Below are 25,145 nucleotides of genomic sequence, written 5' to 3'. Positions count from 1 at the left end.
AGACCCAAATCCAAAAAAATGTGGGTGGTCAGGTCATGTCGTGTAACTAGATTGTATTAACTTTTCCCACCCATGCATAAATATACACAATACTCCACCTATTTTGTGTCAAGTTTAGATATTTGACAAGTATACCCACCTAACTAAACATGTGAGTTCAACATAGTTAAATGGGTTTGAATTTGTGCAGTAGGTAAAATCACAAGTACCTAACGAACTACTATCCTTGTCTTCATGTAACTATAGAAGCTTGTCAAACCACATAAAATATCCGACGCTTGATCATGTTTTTTTTTGTGCCCTTATGTTCTTTGTGTTTTGTGTGTTTCTCACATTCCTAGTGTTTCAGTAAGGGTGGAGTTCCTAATAACTAGTTAAATAGAAGTATCACATCCCTAACAACTAATATTTGAAAGTTCATCAATTTCTAATTTCATGTTAGTTTGAGTTGAAATGAGATGATGAAAAGATACAAAATAATGTCAAGACATGGTATGAGCTTCAACCAATGACTTAAAGACTAAGAACCTAGTAATATAATGCACACAAGGGCATACATAGGTTCAAGCATTCACACATATAAAAGGGTGTGCTCGAGTAGGTAGAAATTGACTTGATGTCCAATAGGATATGCAATTTTTTGCTCAAGAAGAGGAGTATTGGCGCAACGGTAAAGTTGTTGTCGTGTGACCTAGAAATCACGAGTTTGAGTCTCAAAAATAGTCTCTTGCAAAGCAAGGTAAGGCTGCATACAATAGACTCGTCCTCGGGATCCCGAATTAGCGGGAGCTTTGTACACCAAACTGCCCTTTTTATGTTATCACCATCTACACTGATGATTGTGCTAACTCTTTGATTATTTAAAAAGATAAGTTGATGCTTGTAACTTTTGACTATGAATAACACTAGGAGTTTTTTATTATGGATTTGGTGGTTAATAGAAGTTTCCATATCATTCAATCCTTTTTATGCTTACCTACCACTGTTGGTATTCATACAAATACTTCCTCTCTTCTTGATTTTTCATTATTCTAATCATTCTCCATTATACAACTAGCCATTGGAATTATAATCTTTGATATAATGCAAAATAAGATGCAACACCAAGTGATAAGCACCGAGCAAGGCCAATTTCAGTGGAAACGATTGATCTACTCCCATATTTATCCTGAGCAGTACAGTATGACTTTAAACCGTGAGTTGAAATTCCATTTAAAAATGAGTACAGCAAATTGCAAGTGCAACAAACAAATATTTACAGTAAAATAAAAAGGACATGATACCAAGTAGTAAAAACCTTGTCAGGTCGAAGGATCTCATCCATCGTAATGTAAACCAGGTTACCATCACCAGCCCACTCAATGTAAGATGTTATGCCAGTTAAAGGCTTCTCTAAAAGAGTCCCTTTCTCAATATCCATGACATAGACGGTATATATCTCATCGCCTTTAGTGTCTTCTGCATAGGCTACTAACTTGTTATTTGGGCTGACCTGAAAAGGAACCAAAAGTCGATAATGATTAGGAAAACCAGAGTGCAGCATAGTTTTATCGGATATTTATAGATCAATGAATATGCATACTTTAAAAGCACCGATGCTGTAGTAATCTTTCCCTTCAGACTTAATATTCTCATCCAAGATTACATGCTCTTCAGGAGCTTCAGATTCGACAGGCATGATGTCAGTCACAGAAGGAGGAGCACTATCTTTTATAGGGCGCCGGCAATGCTGAACATATTCCTTCCCTTTTAATGTTCTCTCATAATAATAATATCCACCTCTCCTAATTGGGACAGTAATGTCATCCTCCTTGATCCTTCCTCTTATCTCAGAGTATAATATATTTTGATACTCTTTCACATCTGAAAGTGATAATCAGTATGTCAGCAGCTCAAAGTATGAAATAAGGAATATCATGGTCAGCATTTATCTTCTTGATAGTTATCACAGAAGTATGACAAGACAGGAAAGACAAAATTTAGGAGGATTTGAAGATTGTGCCCAGATTTAGTCGGGCAGCTCATATCCTACAAGATTGTGCTCATGCCACCTAGTAAACACAACTAACCCAAGCCCAGCCTGGGCCTCATCTTGTTAGAATCCTGTCATGCCAAGCACAAGCCTGCTAAACTCATTAACTTAATATTGTTTATTTTAACACCATTATTTAATTATTCAATATTTAAAAAGTATATCAAAAATAACAAAGTCGTAAGTTGTATGAGGGATGAGGAGTGATTACCTCATCCACAACACTTCTCCAAGACCCCCAATGCATTTGTGCTGTCATTATCATACAAATGATTTCATCACAACTTATGATCAATTTATAGTATTTGTACAATCTTGATTGCACAACACATTATTGGGCCATGAGGTGAGGTCTGTGAATGAGGTATCTCTCACTCTTGAGTCTTTAGTCCAAGAAAGTCAACGTCGAGTTGTGGAGGTGAGGTGACAATCAGTAGAGATGGACCCGGAACACTTATTATCACAATCATGAATCAGATTCTGTGTTGAACATGAATCACGATGAGGACATGAATCTCACGGAGATCATAAAGAGCATACCAATTTTGAATGAGGATGAGGGAGGGATGTTGTGAAAGAGAGGGTGAAGGTGGGCATTTATAGGCATTGTGTAGGGTTTTTAAAGGCATCTCGGGGCCAATGGGTTGAGTCTAACATGAAAGTCATGCCTGGCACGAGCTCATCTCGGTAGGGCATGATCTGAGTTCAGGTGGTGCTTTACCCAACCCATGGATCATAAATCCTCTGCTTGGCCGGAACTCGCCATTTGCCCAAACAAAGCATGACGCAGCTTAAAAGGAGGGGCCAAGCTAGACACAGCGCATTTCATGCCGGCTAGGATTGAGCAGTGGCCGGACCCAATTGACACCTTTAATCTTGCACGAAGAGAAATCTAAAATTTTTATTAGAAAGTAGTTTTCTGCTTTTTAAGATCTGGAAAAAAAATTCTCTTTTTGTTGTTTGTTTTTCCAGACCCATCGCAATTTGCTCTACTCCTGCCATGATTTTGCCTAGGACTCCATTGCATGTTCAACGAATGTTCAAAAATACCAGATTTCCAATTTCTCAAACTCCCAGATCAAGACCAGTGCGATAAAAAAAAATGGATACGCATCAGCACCGGGAGCGAGACCCTAAAGACTTACCGGACATAAAAAGTTCGGTGTATGCATTCTCCTCTTTCAGGTAGGCAAGAACCTCCGGATCAGTTCGGGAGTCATCGCGAAGCCAGTAGTAGTTATCGACTCGGACGTCGCCAAACATGTCCATCTCGTGCTTCACCTTCTTCGCCACCGGTGGTTTCGCCATGGATGGATTGGGGGCAGAGAAAGAGAAGGAGGAGAAAACTCTTTGGTTTTCGCGTGAAGAATTAAGGTAACGGACAGGGGAGGGAGCGGAGGCGGCGAAGAGCAGAAGTAGGGCGGCGCGACAGCTTGTGAGGAGAGGGCAAGGGCCGGAGAATGATCGCAGCCGCAGCATTCAAATGCCCATTCTACCAGGCATAATCATGTCAAGACTAATAATATAAATTATAAAAAAAATGTTTATGAAAATAAATATATTAAAATAATCAAATAAAAGAATTTATGTTCTAATACTATTATTTAAATAATATTGTAACAACTATAATATTTTTAAATTAAAAAATATTTTATTAAATTTATCAAAAAATCATATCAATAATATTAAAAATATAATAAAATTATTAAAATGATCACTAATTAACATTATAGAAATTAATTATTATTTAATTTAATAATTATAATAGTCAAACTATTATAATTATAACTATCACTAATGGTTTATAATAAGAGAATCCGTTATACTTTAAATTGTATTACACTCCAACGAAAGGTGGAATCTGCTACCCATCCACAGTTCTACACGGTCAATCCCATGACCATCTATAAGAAAATAAATCGAGAAGCCATAATTGACCACAACTTAAATTGTATTACAAAAAAAAATGATAAATCCCAGTCAGTCTCATGGACTCAATCCTGGGGGTGGTCAGCTCCGGTCCCACGGAAGTTTTCCACCGAAGCCACCAGGGTAAATTGGGAAGCGCATACGACGGTCAATCCAGATACCCAACATCCTTTGATTGCGTTCCTCATTTGGAAGAAAATTCTTGCAAATACGCCGTAGTTGGGGATCGAACTGCGGATCCCTGGATCACAACCCGGATATCCTACCATTGCACCATTGCCCGGGGGACCTTAAATTGTATTACAATTAAAATGATAAATCTCAGTCAGTCTCATGGACTCAATCCCTTGAATACGGCCCGGTCCCACAGAAGTTTCCTATCGACCACCGGGGTAAATCGGGAAGTACATAAGGCGGTCAATAAGATGCCCAGTATCCTTTGATTGTGTTTCTTAAAATAAATAAAATTCAATCACACACACCACATTCAATTATTTGAATACAGTTAATAAGTAAAATTTACAAAATTATAACATTCAATTCAAATAATAAAAATAAATATAAATTCATAAATAATGAATGTTAATATTAAAATAAATATAAATATATATTAATAAAAAAGATATGTTAATATAACATGTATATGACATATGAATTATATGTATTTTTTAAGAGATGATATATATTAATATTTAAACCAATGCAAATGCTCTAACAATTGTAACAATCATTAATTGGATGATAAAATGACAAATCTAACCATGATTTGAATTTGACGACTTAGAACCACTAGTTTGACGGTTCTAGAAAAAAAAAACTCAATGTTATTGTGTGATTGTCGTGGTCTTGCGCGAGGCCTTCGCGCAGTCACGAGCTCAAGCAAGGCCTCCGTGGGCTATGGAGACTTTGCATGAGGTGTCTGCACGGTCGCAAGGTCATACATGAGACGTCACATAAGGCATCCACAGGGCCTCTACATAGTCGCAAGGCCTCATGTGGGGTCATGTTGGTGTCTGTGTCATATCAATCAACAGGCAAAATAAAAAATTTCACCCGTGTCATTTGGTACGATATGAGATTTTAAACTATGGGTTAAACCAGGAAAGGCTTCGCAATTTCATCCAATTACACTCATACAAACTCATAACCATTGTCACTGTACATCCATTGCAACCTACCTTTGTTAGGGACACTTGCAAGAGATAACACGATCATTATTCAAGAGTTATTACATTCTTTGGAGAAGATGAAGCGCTGAAAAGTTTATATGATGGTGAAAGTAACCTTAATTGGGAACTGCTTGTTTTGGAGTTCCAGAAGCATAAGGCATGTTTAATGTTGCCCATTGGAAGGGCATGCAAACTGATCCACTCCATGCATTCGTCTGAATCTTCCAAATTCTAGTTACTGTCTTCTAACTGCACAAACTAATACCTGAACATGTGCCCTGTGATCTAATTCATACATGAAACTGTCAACTTTGGCACTTTCTTTCTCTCCCTCAACTTATTTTATCAATTGAGTTTCGACCACTTTCCTTCCATCATAAGGATAATCTTCCAATCTTGACCAACTGCTACTTATCTATCTCAGGTCCAATTCACAAGCTTTACTTTCCACATAGACAACTAAAGCAAAGCACCAGCTGAAGGCAACGCACCAGGTTGCTGACAAAGATTTGTGTCAGATAGATTTAAATAACATGCACAAAATAAAGTTTAGGTGGTTTAATGCCTTTTGATCACATGGAGCAAAAGATAGACGATCAAAGTCTTTCACATCTTCTGGCTTTATCTGATCACCTTTAGGGCTAATGACATGGTGATGACTCTGCACCATGAATCAGAATGGATCTTATAAATTTATCCATCTGGAGCAAGCAAGAAGGCATCTCTCGCACAGATAGAGAATCGAGGAGCTTCATCTCATCCAATGGAGGTACTCAACAGCAGCCGCGTAGTTGGAATTCCTCTCAAGAATCTCCAACATGCCACTGCAACAGATTGCAGAAGATTAACTCTCCATTCGGCTTCGTGTGGCCGTTCGCGATACAAGCCAAGTATGTTTCATCTTGTTTCTTTTTCCCCTTGATTGCTTGCAATTTACTCTCTTTCAGAAACTCTAAAGGATTTTCTTTCTTTCTTTGTTTTTTTTCAGGAAAGTTTGATCATGTGGTCGACTGGATGAACAAGTTCAGCAAGAAGGCAGAAAGTATTTGCGATCATGGTACTCAACTTAACTAGCTAGTTCAGTTCAGTTCATCTCATGCAATTCAGTTCCATCATTTGTGTTTTGATGTGCATTGCAGTGAGTTTAGGCGCCAATTTTTCAGAAATTCTGAAGGGAAAGTTCAGCCTGGGGGCTAAGATCCTTCAAGCCGGAGGTCTCGAGAGGATCTTTCGGAAGAATTTCTGCGTCGAAAAGGGGGAGAAGTTGAGGAAGGCCTTCCAGTGCTATCTGTACACCACTGCTGGTCCTATTGCAGGGCTGCTCTTCATCTCGAACAAGAAAATTGCATTCCACAGTGACAGATCTCTCAGGCTCACTTCTCCAAAGGGAAACTTGACCAGAGTGCCCTACAAGGTACATGAATTTAATCGATAAATGAAGAAACATGTAAGCAATCACTTAAGATGATTACTGGCAGTGATCAAATTGCATGACTGAGCAGGTTTTGATCCCAGTTGGGAGCATCAAGAGAGCCATACAAAGTGAGAACTCCGACAAGCCAAGTCAAAAGTACATCCAAATAGTTACAGTAGATGACTTTGAGTTCTGGTTCATGGGGTTCCTGAGCTATCAGAGATCTTTCAAGTGCTTGAAACAAGCAGTTTCAGATTCTCAAGTTGGATTTCTGCAGCTGACTCAGTGATCAAGTGGGCCGTGGCCTGAGACTGTACTTTGAATCTTTTCTTCTTTTGGTAGATAGAGTGGAGAGTCTCACAGCTTCTCGTTGTTATGGGACTGAACACCCTTCATTCATCTAGTTTTGTATAAATAGATGGGATGGAGTGTTATTTCACTCTACTCTTGCAATGAACAGAGCAATTGAGATGGAAGCATGAATTGGGGAATCGGATCAGTCATGGCCTAAATTAATGAAATTGAACAGGGAATTTTAAATTCAATGATTTTAAATTTTGTAATTTTATTTATCTTTGATTCTAACGTATACACATACTAATTCGAAGTGAGTTAAGATCTATTCACCATTAGGTTTCATGCATGAAAGGAGGCTTTCATGATAGTTTTATGTTTTTTTTTCTCACAAGAGGATAAATCACGGAACAATTTTAATTTGATCCATTTGAAAATGGGGCGAAATAAATCTGGCAAGCACTCGGGCACCTCCATAATTTTTGACACCCTTGAATTCTGGTACAACGTACTTGTTAATTAATCTACTAACTGATGCGGGTGTAAAGGCTAACATGGCCTCCTCTCAGACGAATGTCAAGAGTCAAGCGAGGGTCAAGGTTCGTACTGACTTGGCAGTGCAAATCAACATGACCCAAGTGGAGCTGGGGCGAGACCATACGTCATATTGGTCTCGGACCTCATCTCAATTTCAGACGTCATCTCGGTCTCGAATCTCATCTCAGCTTTAGACGTCATCTCGATCTTAAACCTCATCTTGGTCATAGACGTCATCTCGATCTCATATCTTATCTCAGTCTCAGATCTCATCTTGGTCTCACATCCCATCTCGGACTCAGACGCTATCTCAATCTCGAATCTTGTCTCGGCCTCAGATGTCGTCTTAGTCTAAGAGCTCATTTCTATTTCAGACGACATCTCGGTCTCAAACCTCATCTCGACTTCAGACGCCATCTCGATCTTGAACCTCATCTAGCGGCCTCAAATGTCATCTTAGCCTAAGAGTTCATTTCTGTTTCATACGTCATCTCGGTCTCAAACCTCGTCTCGACTTCAGACGCCATCTCGATCTTAAACCGCATCTAGACCTTAGATGTCATCTCGGTCTCATATCCCATCTCAGCCACATACGTCATCTCGGTCTCAGATCTCATCTTGGTCTCATATGACATCTCAAATCTCATCTCGGTCTCAGATGACATCTTAGATCCCATCTCTGTCTCAAATAATGTCATCTCAATCTTGGATCTCATCTTGGTCTCAGATGTTGTCTCGGAGCTCATCTCGACTTCAGACGTCATCTCGATCTCGGACCTCATCTTGGCTTCAGACGCCATCTCGATCTTGGACCTCATCTCGACTTCGACGTCATCTCGATCTCGAGCCTCATTTCGCCCTTAGACGCCATCTCGGTTTCAGATCCCATCTAGGCTTTAGATACCATCTTGGTCTTAGATCCTATCATGATCTCGGATCTCATTTTGGCCTCAGACGTCATCTCGATCTCAGATCTTATCTCAGCCTTAGATGTCGTCTCAGTCTCAGATGTCATCTCGGCCCTGAGTCTCACTTTCGCACATTCTATGAATTCCCGCTTTCCATGGACCCACTAATAGGAGATGTGAATATGCCTGAGGACAAGCGACAGTATAAGAATGAGCATGCAGTTACAGACTTGTCAGATCTTATCCCCTCAGATATCCTTTTTTTTACATATAATGTCAAAGAGAAATGGTTGTCGAATCTGATCTCCTCGTACTCTTTCATAATGACGTCGCTCCATTCGATGTGGAGATGCTCTCCGATGACTATAAAAATTCTAAAAAGGATTTACTCCAACTTTCTCTCTTGGGACTCTTCTCTTTTCAACTTCCTTTTTAAAAAGAATTTTTCCCCTTTCTCCATGAGATCCTAATTTGAGCGTCGAAGTAACTTGTCGGGATTTTTCGGCATTAGTCTAACCTCTTATTGAAGTGTGTTTCAGGTTCTCTCTTCTTCTTCAACGAGATATCCTTCATGAGATTATACATGTTAGATCATTCGTTGACTGATGATTTGACTAGCTGTGATGTTTGGCCGGAACACCAACCTTGTTCATCTTATGCAAGGATGAACCATCCTCTTCTGAGCTCACAACTGTCCTCACCACCACCATGACCTGTCACCTGGATGTCATCCAAGATTCCCCTTGCATTCCTTGCTAGCTGAACCCTGACGCTAACACCACCCTGCACAGCCCCACCACGCCACACCATGCACTGCAGTGTCTGCAAGGCCACTCTGCTGGTAAAGCAACATAAACCTGTCTGAAGAAGGTTCTTATTGTCAGCGCCATGGGCCCCAAGTGCCTTCATGATCTTCTCTGTTGTGCCTGGGGCCAATACTGAAAGAGGATTACGAGGGAAATGACACTAAGGAAAGCAAGTGGAGATGATATGAGCTCACAGCTCAGGAGTCTGCAGCATGGAAGAAGAGCTCACAGCTCTTCAAGACTATGATGATGTCATTCCATGCGCAATATAATTGAAAGTCCATCCAAGATGGCATCAGTGTGGCTCACAAGGTGGCGGTCGAAAATCTCTTCGATCATTTCGAGAAGAATCGCAGAGCAGTGGAGGAGGCAGCAGACGTTGGAGGGGCCGATGGCAATGCGCTGTCATTGTTGTAGCAGAAGATTGAGACCAGCTCAAAGCCACGGGGACCTCCATTATCCTTAGTCCTGGCCCTTTGCTAGGCTTTTCCTCTTCTCTTGCATCACCATTCTCTTCATTGTTCACAAGCATCAAGAGTCAAGACACAACGAGAGATTCCAAACAATACGACAAATGCATGGCTCAGTGAACTCCTACTCCTAAGTTTGTAGTGGAATCTTGCATGGATTCTGTCTGTAGCGAATCATTTCACTTTTCATTGTGTTTCATTCCATTCCATTCCATTTCAATCTACCTATACAACCTAACAGACTTGCATTTCTATTAATTTTAAAAACCTTGTTAAACATATCTTTAAAAAAGAAAAATCTGTAGGCGGTAAAATAAAAATAAATTAAATTCTCTACAAAAGATAATAGGGACCATATAACAAAACTTTCAAAGAGAACCTTATCAGTGACAAAGAAACAACTAAGACTATTATTGGAACAATGCGGTCTGAACTCTGAAAGAAAGCTATGACAAAGATGACTGTGACCTTATCCCCAAGCCATCCATAAAGTCAAAAAAGCAACTCCCAAATCCTTCAACAACTATACATAAATTAAACGCTTACCTGAAAGCACTAGAAATGTCTTTCTCATCATAACTAAAATGATTGAGCAAAGGGGAAGGTTGGGACATTTATAGCTGGGACAAAAGTCTTCATTTCAGTTTTGTCTCTGTTCCTTCAAGCACATCCAACTTAATTTCTTCTGACTACAGAAACTCACAGAGAATCAAGGTTGATTCTTCCATTGTTATGTGCTTGTTAACTTGGTTGAATCCAGCAAACACTCCACTTATCTTTTAGGTGTTTGTTCAACTTTACATGACTTAAAAGTTCCCTTTCAGTTTATGAAGTAAGGAACTTCCCTATATATATATATATAATCTATGATGACAACTGAGATGCTCACACGAACTTTGTTCTATTTAGAGGACAATCCTAGAGAAAAACACATGTTAAAATAAAATAATTATTATTATAAAAAATTAAATTATAAATGCACACTATTAAATCCATTCTTTTTCAGTAAAAAGTGGAATTCGTCATCCCAGCGGCTCCACATGATCGACTTTACGACCATCTGTAAGGAGGTAAACGAAAAATTACAGTTGATCACGATGGAGGAGGACATTACCTCGGCTTAAATCCCTTCTTCAAAATGTGTCCACATGGTGTGAACTCCACATCTCATGTGTATATTTACTATCTTTTTATTATTATTTTATATACATGAATTGTTGGATTTTATCTCGCTATTTGATAGGTTTAAATGTTGTTTGTAATCATGTGGATTTATATCATTATGATACAAACTCATTAAATGATATAATTAATTATCATTTAGAGTTTGTGTTATTATATATGGATTTACATTTGTAGAACTTGCGAACCCGTATTGTTATTATGGATGGATTGATAATGGATTGAATTTCATTATAAATAGGGCATGGTCCTCGTAGAGTTAGGAACTCTGATAGATTTCTCGACTTTCCATTGATGAGGAGATTACGACGTTGCCACTCTAATTCCTAAGGAAGGATTTGGATTCCGTGGACGACTCAAAGATGATGACATTTTTACTATATTAAGGTAATCTTTATTTTAGCTATCATCTATTTCGATTTATTTAATCTGCTGCTATATTTTTAATGATACTAGAACTTGTATGTTTTCTATTTTGGTGAGTTCATAAAGTTGAAGAATCATGTTAGAAAGCTTATTCCATCAAATGGTATCAGAGCTACGATTATTTCATCGATATTATGGCGATAAGTTAAGGTTTTTCATCAATTTCGATGTTTTACATTAGATTTTGATCCGTTGGCATAAAATGATCCTTGTTCATTGAGTTTTAGTATATGAAAACTAAGGATTTAAGTTCTTTGCGTTGAAGTATGCAGTATTAGAAAATGTGGTAATCGATAATGGTCGACTAATAAAGTATGCAGTCGACTAATGTGTCGAAAATAGTGAATAGAATGATTTTTAATCGATTGACCAATTTGACTACTTCCATCAGTCGACTATTATTTTACAACAATTGATTATTAGCCTTGAAGTCGAGAACAAAATAATTTTTAATCGACTGGTCAGTTCTGTTGGTGCAATCAACCTTTAGGATTTCGATGTTTGATAATACATCTATATTTGATCAGTTTAATTAAGGGTTAATCCAAACATTATCTGATATTTGGAAGTGAGCAAAGTCTAGTCAGGTCAATATTGACCAGATGACTAGTAAAGAGAAGTACTCTATTTAGGTCAAAGGTTGATCGGATGACTAATAAAGAAAAATTCTAACTAGAGGTTAAGCAAAGGTGAAAAGTCCACTAAGTGACTAGTCTTAATTGGATGTTAGACAAAGAAAAGTCCAAGCAGATCAAAGGTGATCGGATGTCTGGCAAGGCTGAACAGTCTACCAAGTGACTAGCAAATTCAAGTGGATTAAGGTGACCAGAGGTTTGACAAAGAAAAATCCTAAAGGGATGACCTTACATGGTAAGACAAACCTAGTAGGTCAAGTAGACTTACAGGAGTAGGTTTGTGATCCTAGGAGAGTGAACCCTAGGTGGTAAAAGTCTTAGAAGAACTCCAAGCAAGAAGCCCAGTTGGTCAGGTAGACTTACAAGAATATGTTTGATCCTAAGGGAGTAATCCTTAAGTGGTAAGCCTAGTAGATTGGGTAGATTATATGATTAAGTAGGTTGCTTATTTGTATGTGTATACTTATCTTGCAGGAAACTGGAGCTGAAAGTAAGACTGAGAAAGTAGACATACGTAAACTAAACGCATCTTAGACCAAGTCCAAGATGAACCAAACTTGACTCAAGTTGAACCAGATCCAAGTAGGATCAACAGACCGATCCTAAGGAACAGTAAACTGACTAGCATGCAACTCTGTTTCTAATGTTTAGAGAGTAGGAAGCCTGCTAAACAAAGTCAGAGGATTAATCAACACCCTTATCATATTCAAAATGAAATGATATGAGGGATCCTGATGTATAGGACTGATCAAGGATTTGGTAGCCACGGCTAAGAATGTTTCTTAAATTCAAACCCTGGCCTAGGCTGAGATGATGCAACTAACAACAATTCATCAAATTGACAAGAATAAATAGTTTCTCTATGTTTCTTACTAATGCAAGTGCAACATATATTAATATATTCTTACCATCTATGACAAATATTGAATGGACATTTTGCCCTTCAAAGTATAGTAGTTTCTTTTGCCTTATGATAAGATTATCAAATTTGAGTTTCTCTTTCAGAAATACCGAAATCCAACATGATACTGAATTTTAAAATCCAACACTACTACATGGTATTGGATTCCGAAATCCAGCACCACGATGTTGAATTTTAAAATCCATTGTGATTTATGATGATTTTTTTTTATGATTTTAAAATTCACTATAAATATTAACTATGCCCAATTTGTTATATGAACTATAAAAAGAATGTCTTACAAAAATAAAATAAAAAAATATAATAGCAATGAAGATGGAAACATGATACTAGTGAAGTGGATGAGAAGCTCTTTTAATCGACAAGGAACCTGCATGTGGAATTATATATAACTATTACGGTGATGCTTTTGAATCATTATTCTTGGAAATCAAATGCTCAGAAATGTCAATGCTTTTTGTTCAATTGAAGGTTGGATTAGGTTGTAACTGATCCTCCTACTAATTTTGCGGCACAATTTTACAAACTATCAATTTTAACTGTTTTGCAGAAGGAACTAATATCTAGTGATCAAAATGGCAACATTAGAGTATGGGATCTTGCTGCAAATTCATGCAGCTGTGACTTAGTAAGTACATTTGTTTTATTATAAGATCTAATTTAAAAAAAAGTGTTCAGATGTTTGACTTGCAATGTTGTTATTTAGTAATAAATTATAAGGGATATGGTCCAAATTGACTCACAGATATTACACGGCTGCAGGTTCCAGAGGTTGATGTGGCTATAAGGTCTCTGATTGTGATGTGGGAGAAGATAACCTAATTCGATCCAATGATGAAATACTTTTTTTTCGAGAATGTAATAGGAAGTATAGTCGCTTGATTATTTAAATGTATAATTTTATGTGACTCATATAGATTCTATTGATTTTAAAGTCATATATATATATTTTTATGGAAAGAAATCATGTTACTAAGTGAATTTCTTGTTACTAGTTTGGATTATTTTTTCTTACCATGTGAATTATTATTTTGTTTAAGTGTGATGTTGATGGTTGTATGTGATATTATAATTGTTTGAGTTTTGATTTTATAATCGTGTATGTGGTATTATAATTGTGTATGATATATGTATGTGGTATTATAATTGTGTGTGGTTAATAACACACTTTAATTGTAGCGCGCACCACGCATTGTGAATGCTGTTAATTGCAACGCGCACCGTGCACTATGAATGTTGTTCATTGCAACATGCGTGCATGTCATGAATGCTATTAATTACAATGCTTATCGCACGTTGTGAATGCTGTTAATTGTAGCGTGCATCACTTGTTGTGGATGTGTTAACTACAATACGTGTTGTGGATGATCGTAATCGTAGCATGCATTGCACGTTGTGAATGATCATAACAACAACACGCACCATGCGCTGTCAATGTCTTATGATTTTTAATAGCTTGTAGTTGTGCAACGTATGTGTGTTGTGGATAATGTAAATGTACATCGCGAAAAGTCAAATTTGTTATAGTGATTTTATTTTGATATTCTAAAATAAAGTTATCATGATTTACTAATGTTGTTAAACATATTATGTTTGTAAATATGATATGGATTTTTTTTGTAATCATGAGATTTAGATCATTATGTGCAATTGCAGTTTAGCATAAAGTGTTTGCAAATATGATCATGATCTTTTTTAGAATAACTAAGAGGATGAGTTTGAAATTGATATGTACCAATCACATTTCACATAATTTTCATACTATATATTTATATCTTGTTTTATGTCATTAATGACTTTAATATTGTGATTACGGTTAGAGTTTGTTATAGTCATATTAGAGTAACTATAACCTCTTTAGTCTTATACTAAGAGGTTAATGGATCAGATTACTTTATAGAGATATTTTTTATCTATAAAGTTAGATATCATTGTTGACATTAATTAAGGATTATTCGTGTGTTATATACAAATTACATAGAGTCCAAATAGGATATTATTGAATTTTATCTCGCTATTTGATGGGTTTACATATTGTTTATAAGCACACAGATTTATGTCATTATAGAACAAACTCATTAAGTGATCTATTAAATGACTATTGAGAGATTATATTATTGAATGTAAGTTTATATGTGTAGAACTTATTAATTTGCATCGTTATTATTGATGTGCTAATAACGAATTGAGTTTTATTATAAATAGGGTATGGTCTCACAGGGTTAGAAATTTTGTTAGAGTTCTTCGCTTTTTATTGATGAGGAGATTATAACATCATCACTCTAATTCCTACGGAAGACTTGTACCTTATTCTTCTTCTCTTGCAGGATTTGAATTTCATGGATAACTCAGAGACGATGGTGATTCTATTGCATTCAGATCATCTTTATTTTTATCATCATCTATTTCGATTCATTTAATCTGCTATTATATTTTCGATGATACTAGATCTTATATATTTTATACATTTTGTTGAGTTCGTAAAGCTGTAGAATTTATGTTAGAAAATCTATTTATATTGTTAATATTTTATAATTTTAATATCACTTAAAAAATGCATTTTCATCTAAGTAATTTAATTAATCACTATGTGACCTACAAATTACTAGTTATTTAATAACCCATTTTTAGAATTTTCAAGTCCACTCCTTGAAATTTAACTATATCTAAAAGTTTATATTGATGCAAAAAACTTAAATTTTCTAATAATATCTTTTATTGCATTTGTTAATTAAATATGAATATAAAATTATTTTATAAGATAATATTAAAATATTTTTCCCATTTTCATTTGGCATTGATATATATCAAAGAGGAATGTTAAAGTTTCTCCTTGGATTGCCATATCAGCATCATTCCCCATTCTAGTTTATTATTGTATACTTATTTAAATTAATTTTATATTTTAAGAAATTGATAATAATTTATTTTCATCATCAAATTTAATTTAATTTGTTTCTGATATTTGTAGTCTAATTGTTTCATGTGATCTAATTAAAATTTATACGTATGTTTATCAATTTATTTTTTATTGATGTTAAATTATATTAAAAAGTATATATAATGTGGGCTTTTAGTTTATTTCATTAGAAATTTAATTTGGAAATAATTAACTGTGCATCCCCTAACCCTACTGTGCACGCTACAGCATCAACAGCCAGCCAGCAGAGCAGCTTCTGCTGCGCGCAGCAGCAAATCACGTGCCTCGTCTCCGCTCCATGTGCACACATCCCGGGGTTTAGGGTTGGATGGCAGAGTCAATCATACTCGGAATCTTCTGGAGTGAGTGAAGAAGCCCCCCTTCACTCTCTCCTTTCCGTTACGCTGCCTTTGCTGCGCGATTCATGGCTTCCTCCGTCGCGGCCGCCGACCCTTCTTCTTCTCCTCCTTCCGCATTGAGCGGTGGCGGAGATGGTGGCAGGAAGGAAAGGAAGGAGGCGCTGGGGTGGATCGAGTGGTTCAGAGGATGGTGCGCCATCGTCTGGGAATTCCTCTTCCAGAGGATCGCCGCCAGCCACGTCGAGAACCCGTTGCCCCTTCCGCCTCTTGAGGACGTTACCTGCATTGTCACCGGCGCCACCAGTGGCATCGGCCTGGAGATCGCCAGGTCTTTCCTCTCGTTCAATCAAGTGATGCTTGGAACTGCTAGCCTTCTTACATCCTAGTAATGGGCTCGATCTTTCATTTATGGTGTTGTCGATTGGTATCTTGCACGCTGACAAGTGATAACCAGTCTGAAGATGTGCATTAAGGAACAGCGATTTCTTTCTTTCAGCTGATGTTTACATTCAAATAGATGCTCGTTTTATTTTGGATCACAACAAGCATCCTTGGCTGCTTATTAGGAATGCATTTTTTGGAGGCAGTTAGTCTTATTTACGTTGCATGACATTGCTTTGTTATAAATTGCACAACGAGGAAATGGTGACCAATTTGGACACGATGTTGCATCTTGATTCAAATTTGCTGCCATTTCTTTTCCTCTGCATCCATGAATGGTAGTGGAGAAAAAAAAATTGACACCACAGCCATCTCTTGATGTCTTACTGCATAATTATGGCAATTTCAACTAGTCATCAAACAATTGGATGCCCATGTTATTTGAATTTGTCCACAGAAAGTCCAAATTATGGATGGAGTGTTCAAAATTTTGGATAGAAATATTGCTTTATAACGTTTCTGTTATTGTTCTCCTATTTTTTCATATCATATGCTATTTGGTTTTGCTATATTATTTGCTAATATCCAGTTTTTATCATAATTTGAAAGTGCAAGTTGCAAACTATATCAGATTAGAGATTGATATAGTTTCCCGTTGCATCTGTTTGTATTATTGCATGTCCTTTTGTTAATCGAGATTAATTGGTCGGCATAAACAGGCAACTTGCAGAGTCAGGAGCACATGTTGTAATGGCTGTAAGGAGACCGAATTTGGCTCATGAACTAATCCAGAAATGGCAGAATGACAAGTCAGAGAGTGGCCTACTACTTAATGTTGAGGTATATGCAAGTGAGAAGCAAAACTCAAACAGATCCTTGTCATCACTGCCTCATAAATAATACAAATTGGGGTGCCTAACTATTGTCAAACTGCTTGTTGGCCACTATATAATTATGTTAATCAACATGTTGTTTTTCTTTTTGATTTCATCTTGCAAGTTGAATGAGGTGGGCCTTACCATCTCATAATGAAAGAAGCATTCTTATCTATCAAGTGAAAATCTTTTGCTGCAATTTGACTATCTCGATTGGTCTCAAATTCTTAAATTCCCAGGTGATGGAACTTGATCTGCTCTCTCTTGAATCTATTGTAAGATTTGCTGAAGCATGGAATGCTCGGAATGCACCATTGCATGTGTTGATCAATAATGCTGGCATTTTCTCTATTGGAGGTTTGAATCATTTCTACCAGTTGATAAATTTCAGTAATTTTCATGTAAAATTGTACTAATTCCTTATGTTAGTTCTCTAGCCATGTGAAGTAAAAACACTAAATTCAACAGAAAAATGTGTCATTTTTAGTCAGTGCAACGACAATAAGCCATAAATCAAAAGTGTTTTTCTTTGGGATGATATAGCTATAAATGGAATTTTCTAATAAAGAATTATTACATCACCAATAAGTATAATTTTGATATAGCTATAAGTGTCAACTTTCAGCCAATAGTCAGTCATTTAGAATGCATCAAGTGGCTCTTCCATGTATACTCAATATTTGATACCCAGTCTTGTATATCTATTTTGATTTATTTTATTTTCTAAGACAATTATCCTTAGTTATCAAATACAAATATTACTTGCAAGCTGCAAGAACAGGATTACTTATGTTGGCCCACCCTCTTTGGGCACTGAATCATTTTAAGTTAAGTCATGTCCAGAGTATGATTTTAGAATTATTCCTCAATTGTTTAAATAGAAAATTGAACAAATAAACTACTGATTGTGTCAGTGCCTGTTGGACAATTTGTCTAAGGGAATCTTGGATTCATGTTCAGCTCTAAGTATCTGAATCTATGAAATAGGGGCTCGGTTAACATGTTCACAAAGAAATATTCTTTTCTTATTTATTGATTCCATTTCATTTTTTTTTCTTTTGATCATTTGGTGTTGGATCATAGAAATAGGTTTTTTCATGCTTGTCCATGTTTCATGGGATATATAATACCAGCTTTATCCTGGAGATGGATCATAACTAGTTTGTTCTTCTGTTTAGATATCACTTTTTTCTTCACAACATATACTAACTTTTATAGCGTGGAGAAATTTTCAATGCATGCCACAATGCCAGAATCTGCACATTGGCTTTGTAATAACTCTAGTTATTGGTATATTGTAACTTTTTGCTTGAGCTGTCTATGGTTTGTTGACCAGGATTTAACTACCCAATTGTGGTTTGCAGTGGGTCAATGCCCTTCCATTCTTTTCTTTTCAAGTACTTAGACCTTGTAGTTACCTAATCCACCTTACATATTAATATCATCAGTAAATCCTTGTTTCAGATGTTAGCCACTGAACATTGAGATGCATTTCTGATGCTGAACATATGATGTTGAAGTATCACAGACATGATTACTATATTGTCGGAGTAGGCATGATGAATGCGCACTGATTGTGTGCCTAAATATGTGATAGGATAACTTTGTTGCTCAATGAGCTTTTGCCTGATGCCTAGTTCTGTTCGTATATTACTCTGTTTCAAATTATTATCATTGGTTTTTCTTATTGACCCCATCTAGTTGAATGCTGATAAAAGTTGTTTTGCATGGAGAAGGCAGCTTAAATTGACTATTCTTGGGCTTCGATTCATGGTGGCATCTCTGCTGCACATGATGACCCCATCACATTTCTTCTCGAACAATATCCAGTTCTCCATGTCATTATATTCTGGACCATTCAAGCGCTGCTGATTTGTTATATTCTGAACCATTTAAGCCCTGCTGATGTTATTGTTTGTGTTTTTGTAATCTATGGGTAGATCTAATCTTGTATGGATTCCATGTGCATTTCATAAGCCCACTTAGGTAAAAGAAGTTAGTTTTTCCAAGCTTTAGAAGATTACTATTTTGATATATCCTTCATAAACTGTAGTTGTTTGAGCGCATTGGTGGAAGCTTCTGCATGCTTAGTCTGTTTACAATTTCTGCAGACCTGACACTTGATGACTCTAACTTAGCTAATTTTTCTTAGAACCTCAGCGTATTTCCAAGGATGGGTACGAGGAACATTTGCAAGTAAATCATCTTGCCCCAGCATTACTTTCATTGTTGCTTTTTCCATCACTTCTCCGGGGATCTCCAAGCAGAATTGTCAATGTCAATTCTATTGTAAGTTGTTTGTGAATATTGAGAACACAAGTATAAATAACTTTCTAATCAATTGCATCATGTAGTTGGTATATGTCTAAATTTGTCTTATGTTTGCATAGAATTTATTTATTTAGATCATCCTTATACGATTTATGGAGGCAGGGAATATAAAGCCTTGAGGATGATTTCTGAGAACATTTACTACCTCTTAAGCACTTTCTTATTTCTTTAAATTGATCAGGTTCTCTTCTAGATAATTTAGGCTTCTGTTTGTTCTTTAGATGCATTCTGTGGGTTTTGTGGACACAGAGGATATGAACATGACTAGCAGAAGGCGTAAATTCACAAGTTTAGATGCTTACTCAAACAGCAAACTTGCACAGGTAACTGAATTGAACATCTGATGCTTTTTTAAACTCATTTTGTAATTTGTATCACTTTAATTTCTGCCAAAGGTGTGTTTGGGATACTATAATTTTCTATTATTTTTTAAAGTTTCTAATTAAGTCTTTTTTATAAAAAAAATATTTTTCAATGCCATTTGAATCACAATGCAACTCTTGTTCTTTAAATTCTTGACTATTTGAGTTAACTAATGTTGCAACTTCCGGTTTAGGTGAAATTTAGTAGCATCCTTCACAAGCGGATACCTGCAGAAGCTGGCATCAGCATTGTGTGTGTTTCTCCTGGTGTTGTTCATACCAATGTTGTGAGTCTGTAAAAATTTCATAAATTTCTTCACTATGTTTTAGCAGTATATGACTTTTAAGTTTGTGTTTCCTTTTTATTTTTGACTTGGTAACCCCATGGCATCTTCCATGTTGGTTCTGGCAAATAACTCATGTTGCCCCACAAAATAGACACAAGGAACTGATGTTTTCTTAATAGGCATTTTGATTGAGGAAGGCACTTATCTTACTAGGCACTATATTTGATTTACATAAACTAGAAACTTCATTGCATATGGGCTAAAGTTTAATAACCTTTATGTTTCCCTATTTAATTCTTCTAACCTTGATTCCAGAAGATGCAACTTGGGATGCCAGTATCCATAAGTGAGAGATATTCCATCTTTTGAGTTGCTGACAACATTGTTGTTTCACTGTTAACTTGTGGCTTCTAACGATGTTCACGACATACATATTTTCAATCTGCAGGCAAGGGATCTACCGAAAATCATCGTAACAGCGTACCACCTAATTCCATATTTCATATTCAGTGCTTTAGAAGGTAGGAACTTTTTCAGTTGGCCAACCTCATTCATTTTTTTCTGATGACCCCTATCAATAAAGAAAAAACCACTTGGGCATTGTAGGTTCAAGAAGCACTTTGTTTGCAGCCACTGATCCACAGGTCCCAGAATACTGCGCATTGCTCAAGTCTGACGAATGGCCTGTGAGTGCCTACATCTCATTCGACTGTCGCCCAACGAATCCATCCGAGGAAGCCCACAACTTGGAGACTTCTCAACTGGTTTGGGATAAAACATTGGAGTTGATCGGCCTGCCATCTGATGCACTGGACAAGCTCATTGAAGGGGAGCCAGTACAGTGCCGATACGCTCCAAAGGCTGAATGAAATGACACGATTTCCACATAGATTGTTTTTGTGCCTTAACTAGTCAATAAGATTCACAATTAGGGGAGCTGGAATTGCTGCCACTTTAGTGTGCTCTATCCATCGAGGCCTTCATTGTAATGCTCGTAATGTCTTTAGTGTACTGAATGGTTAACAATCTTTTTCTGTGATTAGTGACGTAAACTCCAGAGACCATGGCTCAGCAGATGTAGTGGCTTTACCTAAGTTATGTTAGATTAGTTAATTAATTATCAATTGATTAGAGGACAAATTTTTAGAGTTTGCCAAAATATATTTTGCGTGGCATCTTAGAAAATCAAATTGACATGGGGAAAATTTGAAATCTGAAATCGAATCCCAATTGGTGAGCTTTTTTGCCGCCCCAGTTCAGATTCGTAGAAGGGAAACTCTCTACAGCTGATTTTAGGAGGCAGTGAGGGATGCCTCTGGGGAACTGGTGGAAGGAGAAAGTTCCTCCTTTAAAAGGCAGGCACTGAAAAGATATTGAGGTAAAGAAGGTGGAGCATCAACAGCTAGAGGGTTGCCACTTCCTTCCAAGGCAGAGCGAAGTTGGCGCTTCCGTTCATAGGTTTGATTCGGATGGGAGAGGAAGATCTTCCATCGAAAAACAAGCAGTGAAAAGAGGGTCGAGCAAAGGTGGAGGGAGCATCACCGAGGGATAAAAGAGGGTGTCTCGATTCCTTTGGCAAAAAATGGAATCTGTCAATCAAGGTGGTCAGACCCTTCTGTCGGCTAGTGAGGGAAGGTGGTCTTTCTACCAGGAAGGAGATGTGTGACTGTCTATGGATACAGTCAAGGGATTCTATGGATCCCGTGAAGGGATTAAGGTGGTCTTCGGCTAGTCGAGGTAGGGTTGCTATTTCAAACGTAAAACTTCCAAATTTAAAATTTTCTAACTTAATCTGCACCAATTACGTCATTGTTCAGATTCAAAGACAAACTCTACCTTTTACGATATTTCAATGAATCAGAGAATTGATGAAACAGGATTCAATTTGAAAATGCAGTAAAAATTACTGAGACTGTTTCACATACAATAGATTCCTTCCTGACAGCTTGGCGAATCCTATACAAATTGATGCTCCACAAGTTACTGGTATCTCAGAAACTTGTATGGAATTCCCAGAAAATGATGATCGGCATCTCAAAAGAATTGCAACCCAAAGATCCCTTCCATTTAAGGAAGTGAGAAGGACAACCTCTATATTCTCCATGGAATGGATGATTAAAATCATCAGAGGAGAGGAAAAGAGACCTTCAAAATGCCCTCTGCAATAAGCCCTGCCATTTGGAATTAGCACAACCATTCTTTGATTGCTTTACCACTAGCAATAAACCTTCCGGAATTCTTTCTATCAATTCTCATTGGACTACTTGTCTGAAACATGATCTCGCTAACCAAAATTTTAATTGGAGATTGTCCCCTTCTTTGACTATGATTCCCTGTTCCGCAGATTATCGAGATCTCCAATGGCACTGCATTCTCCTTGGAGAGCCGCAGTCTCAGCTCCTGCATCCAATTCAATAGGATTATGTATGCTGAAGTGACATGAAATCCATGCAAATCCAATTTCGATCCCGAGGAAGACCACTCCAAGTTATCATCCAAAACAGACGAAGCAATTAGATTCTTAACCAGCAAGGCTTCGGTGCTTGAGGATGGCGAAGGCGAGTCAGCCTCCAGCTTCTTCAATAGAGCATCAACCGAAAGAGGAAGAGATCTTGAATTGGACTCGGAAAAGGATTGAATTGTGCCTTTTGAGCAAATTGAAAGAAGCGTGGGGCAGGAGTTCAGCACACAATTGAAGGTTCGAACGGAGAAACCAACGCCCAAAGCTCTCATTTTTTCCATCCAGGAAACCATTTCTGAGAGTTTGCCATGGTGGCCGTAGCAAGAAAGAGCAATGTTGCAGCATACGGTGTCGATTTCTGCTCCCGCGTCTTCCATCGATCGGAGAATCTTTCTCATCTCCGAGAACAGACCCAATTGGCCGTAGCTCTGGACGATCATCTTGAATTCCGGCGGCGATGGCTCGAATCCGGAGGATGCCATCTCGTTCAGTTTCTCCTCGGCGTCGGCGGGCTTTCCCATCGAGCACAGGGCTTTGATCGACGATCCATGGAACCGCCTCTCGGAAAATGGAATCTCTTGCAGATGTTCATACGCCTTGTGAAGAGATTGCGTCAGCCCTTGCTCCGAAAACGCATCGATGAGGTCGCAGTAGAAGAGGGCGAGGTCTCGGGATGCGTTTAACCTCGCAACAGCGTCCAAGGCTAGGGTTTGCGCCTCGTCGTAGCGGCCTTGCTTCTCGAGCACGGCGATTACGCTGGCGGCCAGCTTTGGCTTCCATTTGAACCAGCTGGCGTCGCTGATCTGCTCGTAGATCTGCACAAAGGAATCGATTTGCAAACTTTCCAAGACGGGAAGAAGCAGCTCAAAGGGGAATTAGAAGGGAGAAGAGGAAGGGTCTCACGGCGAGAGTGTAAGGGGAGGAGAGGTAGAGGAAGCGGGAGAGGGCGAAGAGGGCAGCTGATTTGGAGGACTTGGCGAGGAACTTGCGAATGAGGCGGTGGGCTGCGGCGGAGTCGTGGGGAGCGGCAGTGTGGAGGGCGGAGAGGAGGCGGTCGGCGTGCTTGCCGCTGCCGGGGAGGGCGGCGCAGCGCAGGGTGGCGGAGGCGGAAAACGAGGAGCCCGCAGCCGTCCAGATCAGCGCCATCACGTGTTCCCTGAAGCTCGCACTGTGGTCACTTGAAGTGGAGAACGATAGGGTTTTAATTATTATTATTATTATTATTATTATTATTTCATTTTGTTTTCCATATTTTGAGTATTTTACAATCCACATGCTGTTTAAATTTTGGCGACAATATTGGGAAATTTATCAAATTTAATCATATATTCCAAATAACATGATGTCATCGGTTCAATTTAATCCATGTAAAATTACTGTATAATGATGCTGAATGGGATGCCAAGATGAACGTCAATCTAACCTAGCGCTATGAATATAGCGGTGCGGGTCTAGGCACGAGTCAAACACGAGTCAAACCGCAATGAGATCTACTATTGAATCAAGTAAGCCGCGATCTCGGTGGAATCAACTGAGTTATGCCAGGCGGACAAGAGAGATCTATTAGCTAAGCATATATTAGAGGAGGTCATGGGTTTGACTTGATCCAGGTCGGTCCAACCTGTACAACATGCTCTAACTTGTACCATTTGGTCCAACCTACACACAAGTGAGCAAAGATTAGGGATATCGAAGTGATCCAATAAAATCCTCCATTGCTTAAATCACTAAGATGTATTGAATGAGCAATTTCTGATTTATCATAGTGGTTGATGGAAAATTTTTGTGCAATCGAATTGGTCATTTCAGGATTAATTGACTTAAGCTGAATACATGATGTCAATTAAAAAAAAGTGTATTAAATGATTGAGATTAAAAATAACAGAGAAAAACCCCCTTGACATGATATCATATATACTCTAGCATACCAATATATCTTGCTGAGATCTTGATAAAATTCTTTGTGAAAGAGATAAAATTTAACCATTTTAATCATTAATTTTATTAATTATAATCATTTCCATTAATATTAATCACTAGTTGTTGCTATTTATTATCTCCATAAATGATGAATGTGATTTTAACTGTGTAGATTTTAGAGTGCTCGAAGTAAGGAGCTCAGTGAGTGAATGAGCTTAGTGGAGCTTGGTGATTGACTCATCTTTCTACCTTTTTCAATAGCCTTGGTGGCTACCTTTTGCTCGATCCTCTTTAACAACTAAGTTTCTTCAATGTTGATATACTTCTTGACTCTCCCAAGAAGCTTGTCATAATAATTAGTTGGGAGTCTTTTCACTAGAGGCCAGAGGATTCTTCTTCTCAATCCCTTAAGAGAAAACACTGAGCTATACTTCAAGGGTAGTTACGGGACCTCAAACATTACTTGGGTGAAAGGTTGGATATACTCTTAGAGCAATTCATGCCTTTGTTGTTTCAAATTGAATA

General features: G+C 37.7%; 4 protein-coding genes across 4 annotated transcripts in view; 2 read left to right on the top strand and 2 right to left on the bottom strand.

Moving 5' to 3' along the window:
• Positions 1-3,511, bottom strand: part of LOC141813134 (uncharacterized) — a 31,319-nt gene extending 27,808 nt beyond the window's left edge. The window contains exons 1-3 of the mRNA XM_074701042.1: positions 3,178-3,511; positions 1,583-1,863; positions 1,298-1,492 (exon numbers count right to left, since the gene is read on the bottom strand). Of these exons, the coding sequence (XP_074557143.1) occupies positions 1,298-1,492; positions 1,583-1,863; positions 3,178-3,511 (810 nt within the window). The remainder of the gene's footprint in view (positions 1-1,297; positions 1,493-1,582; positions 1,864-3,177) is intronic.
• A 2,339-nt stretch (positions 3,512-5,850) lies between these two features.
• On the top strand, positions 5,851-7,065 carry LOC141813730 (GEM-like protein 7). Its single transcript, XM_074701712.1, has 4 exons — positions 5,851-6,020; positions 6,119-6,187; positions 6,270-6,544; positions 6,633-7,065. The coding sequence occupies exons 1-4, from the start codon at positions 5,894-5,896 to the stop codon at positions 6,831-6,833; spliced, it is 672 nt and encodes a 223-aa protein (XP_074557813.1). The 5' UTR covers positions 5,851-5,893; the 3' UTR covers positions 6,834-7,065.
• An 8,907-nt stretch (positions 7,066-15,972) lies between these two features.
• LOC141813422 (dehydrogenase/reductase SDR family member FEY-like) lies at positions 15,973-21,310 on the top strand. Its single transcript, XM_074701387.1, has 8 exons — positions 15,973-16,331; positions 17,104-17,224; positions 17,499-17,616; positions 19,412-19,548; positions 19,812-19,913; positions 20,147-20,239; positions 20,688-20,760; positions 20,846-21,310. The coding sequence occupies exons 1-8, from the start codon at positions 16,069-16,071 to the stop codon at positions 21,106-21,108; spliced, it is 1,170 nt and encodes a 389-aa protein (XP_074557488.1). The 5' UTR covers positions 15,973-16,068; the 3' UTR covers positions 21,109-21,310.
• An 808-nt stretch (positions 21,311-22,118) lies between these two features.
• LOC141813817 (pentatricopeptide repeat-containing protein At2g17033) lies at positions 22,119-23,852 on the bottom strand. The gene is made up of 2 exons (XM_074701805.1): positions 23,604-23,852; positions 22,119-23,515 (listed from the first exon to the last, which is right to left on the bottom strand). The coding sequence occupies exons 1-2, from the start codon at positions 23,844-23,846 to the stop codon at positions 22,424-22,426; spliced, it is 1,335 nt and encodes a 444-aa protein (XP_074557906.1). The 5' UTR covers positions 23,847-23,852; the 3' UTR covers positions 22,119-22,423.
• Between the last annotated feature and the right edge of the window lie 1,293 nt (positions 23,853-25,145).

Source organism: Curcuma longa, chromosome 20 (genome assembly GCF_044706935.1).
Source record: "Curcuma longa cultivar G26 ecotype Majalengka, Jawa Barat chromosome 20, ITB_CL_G26_1.1, whole genome shotgun sequence".
Taxonomy (NCBI): Eukaryota; Viridiplantae; Streptophyta; class Magnoliopsida; order Zingiberales; family Zingiberaceae; genus Curcuma; species Curcuma longa.
The sequence above is the reverse complement of the archived record's forward strand: the minus strand, read 5'-3'. Positions and strand labels throughout refer to the sequence as shown.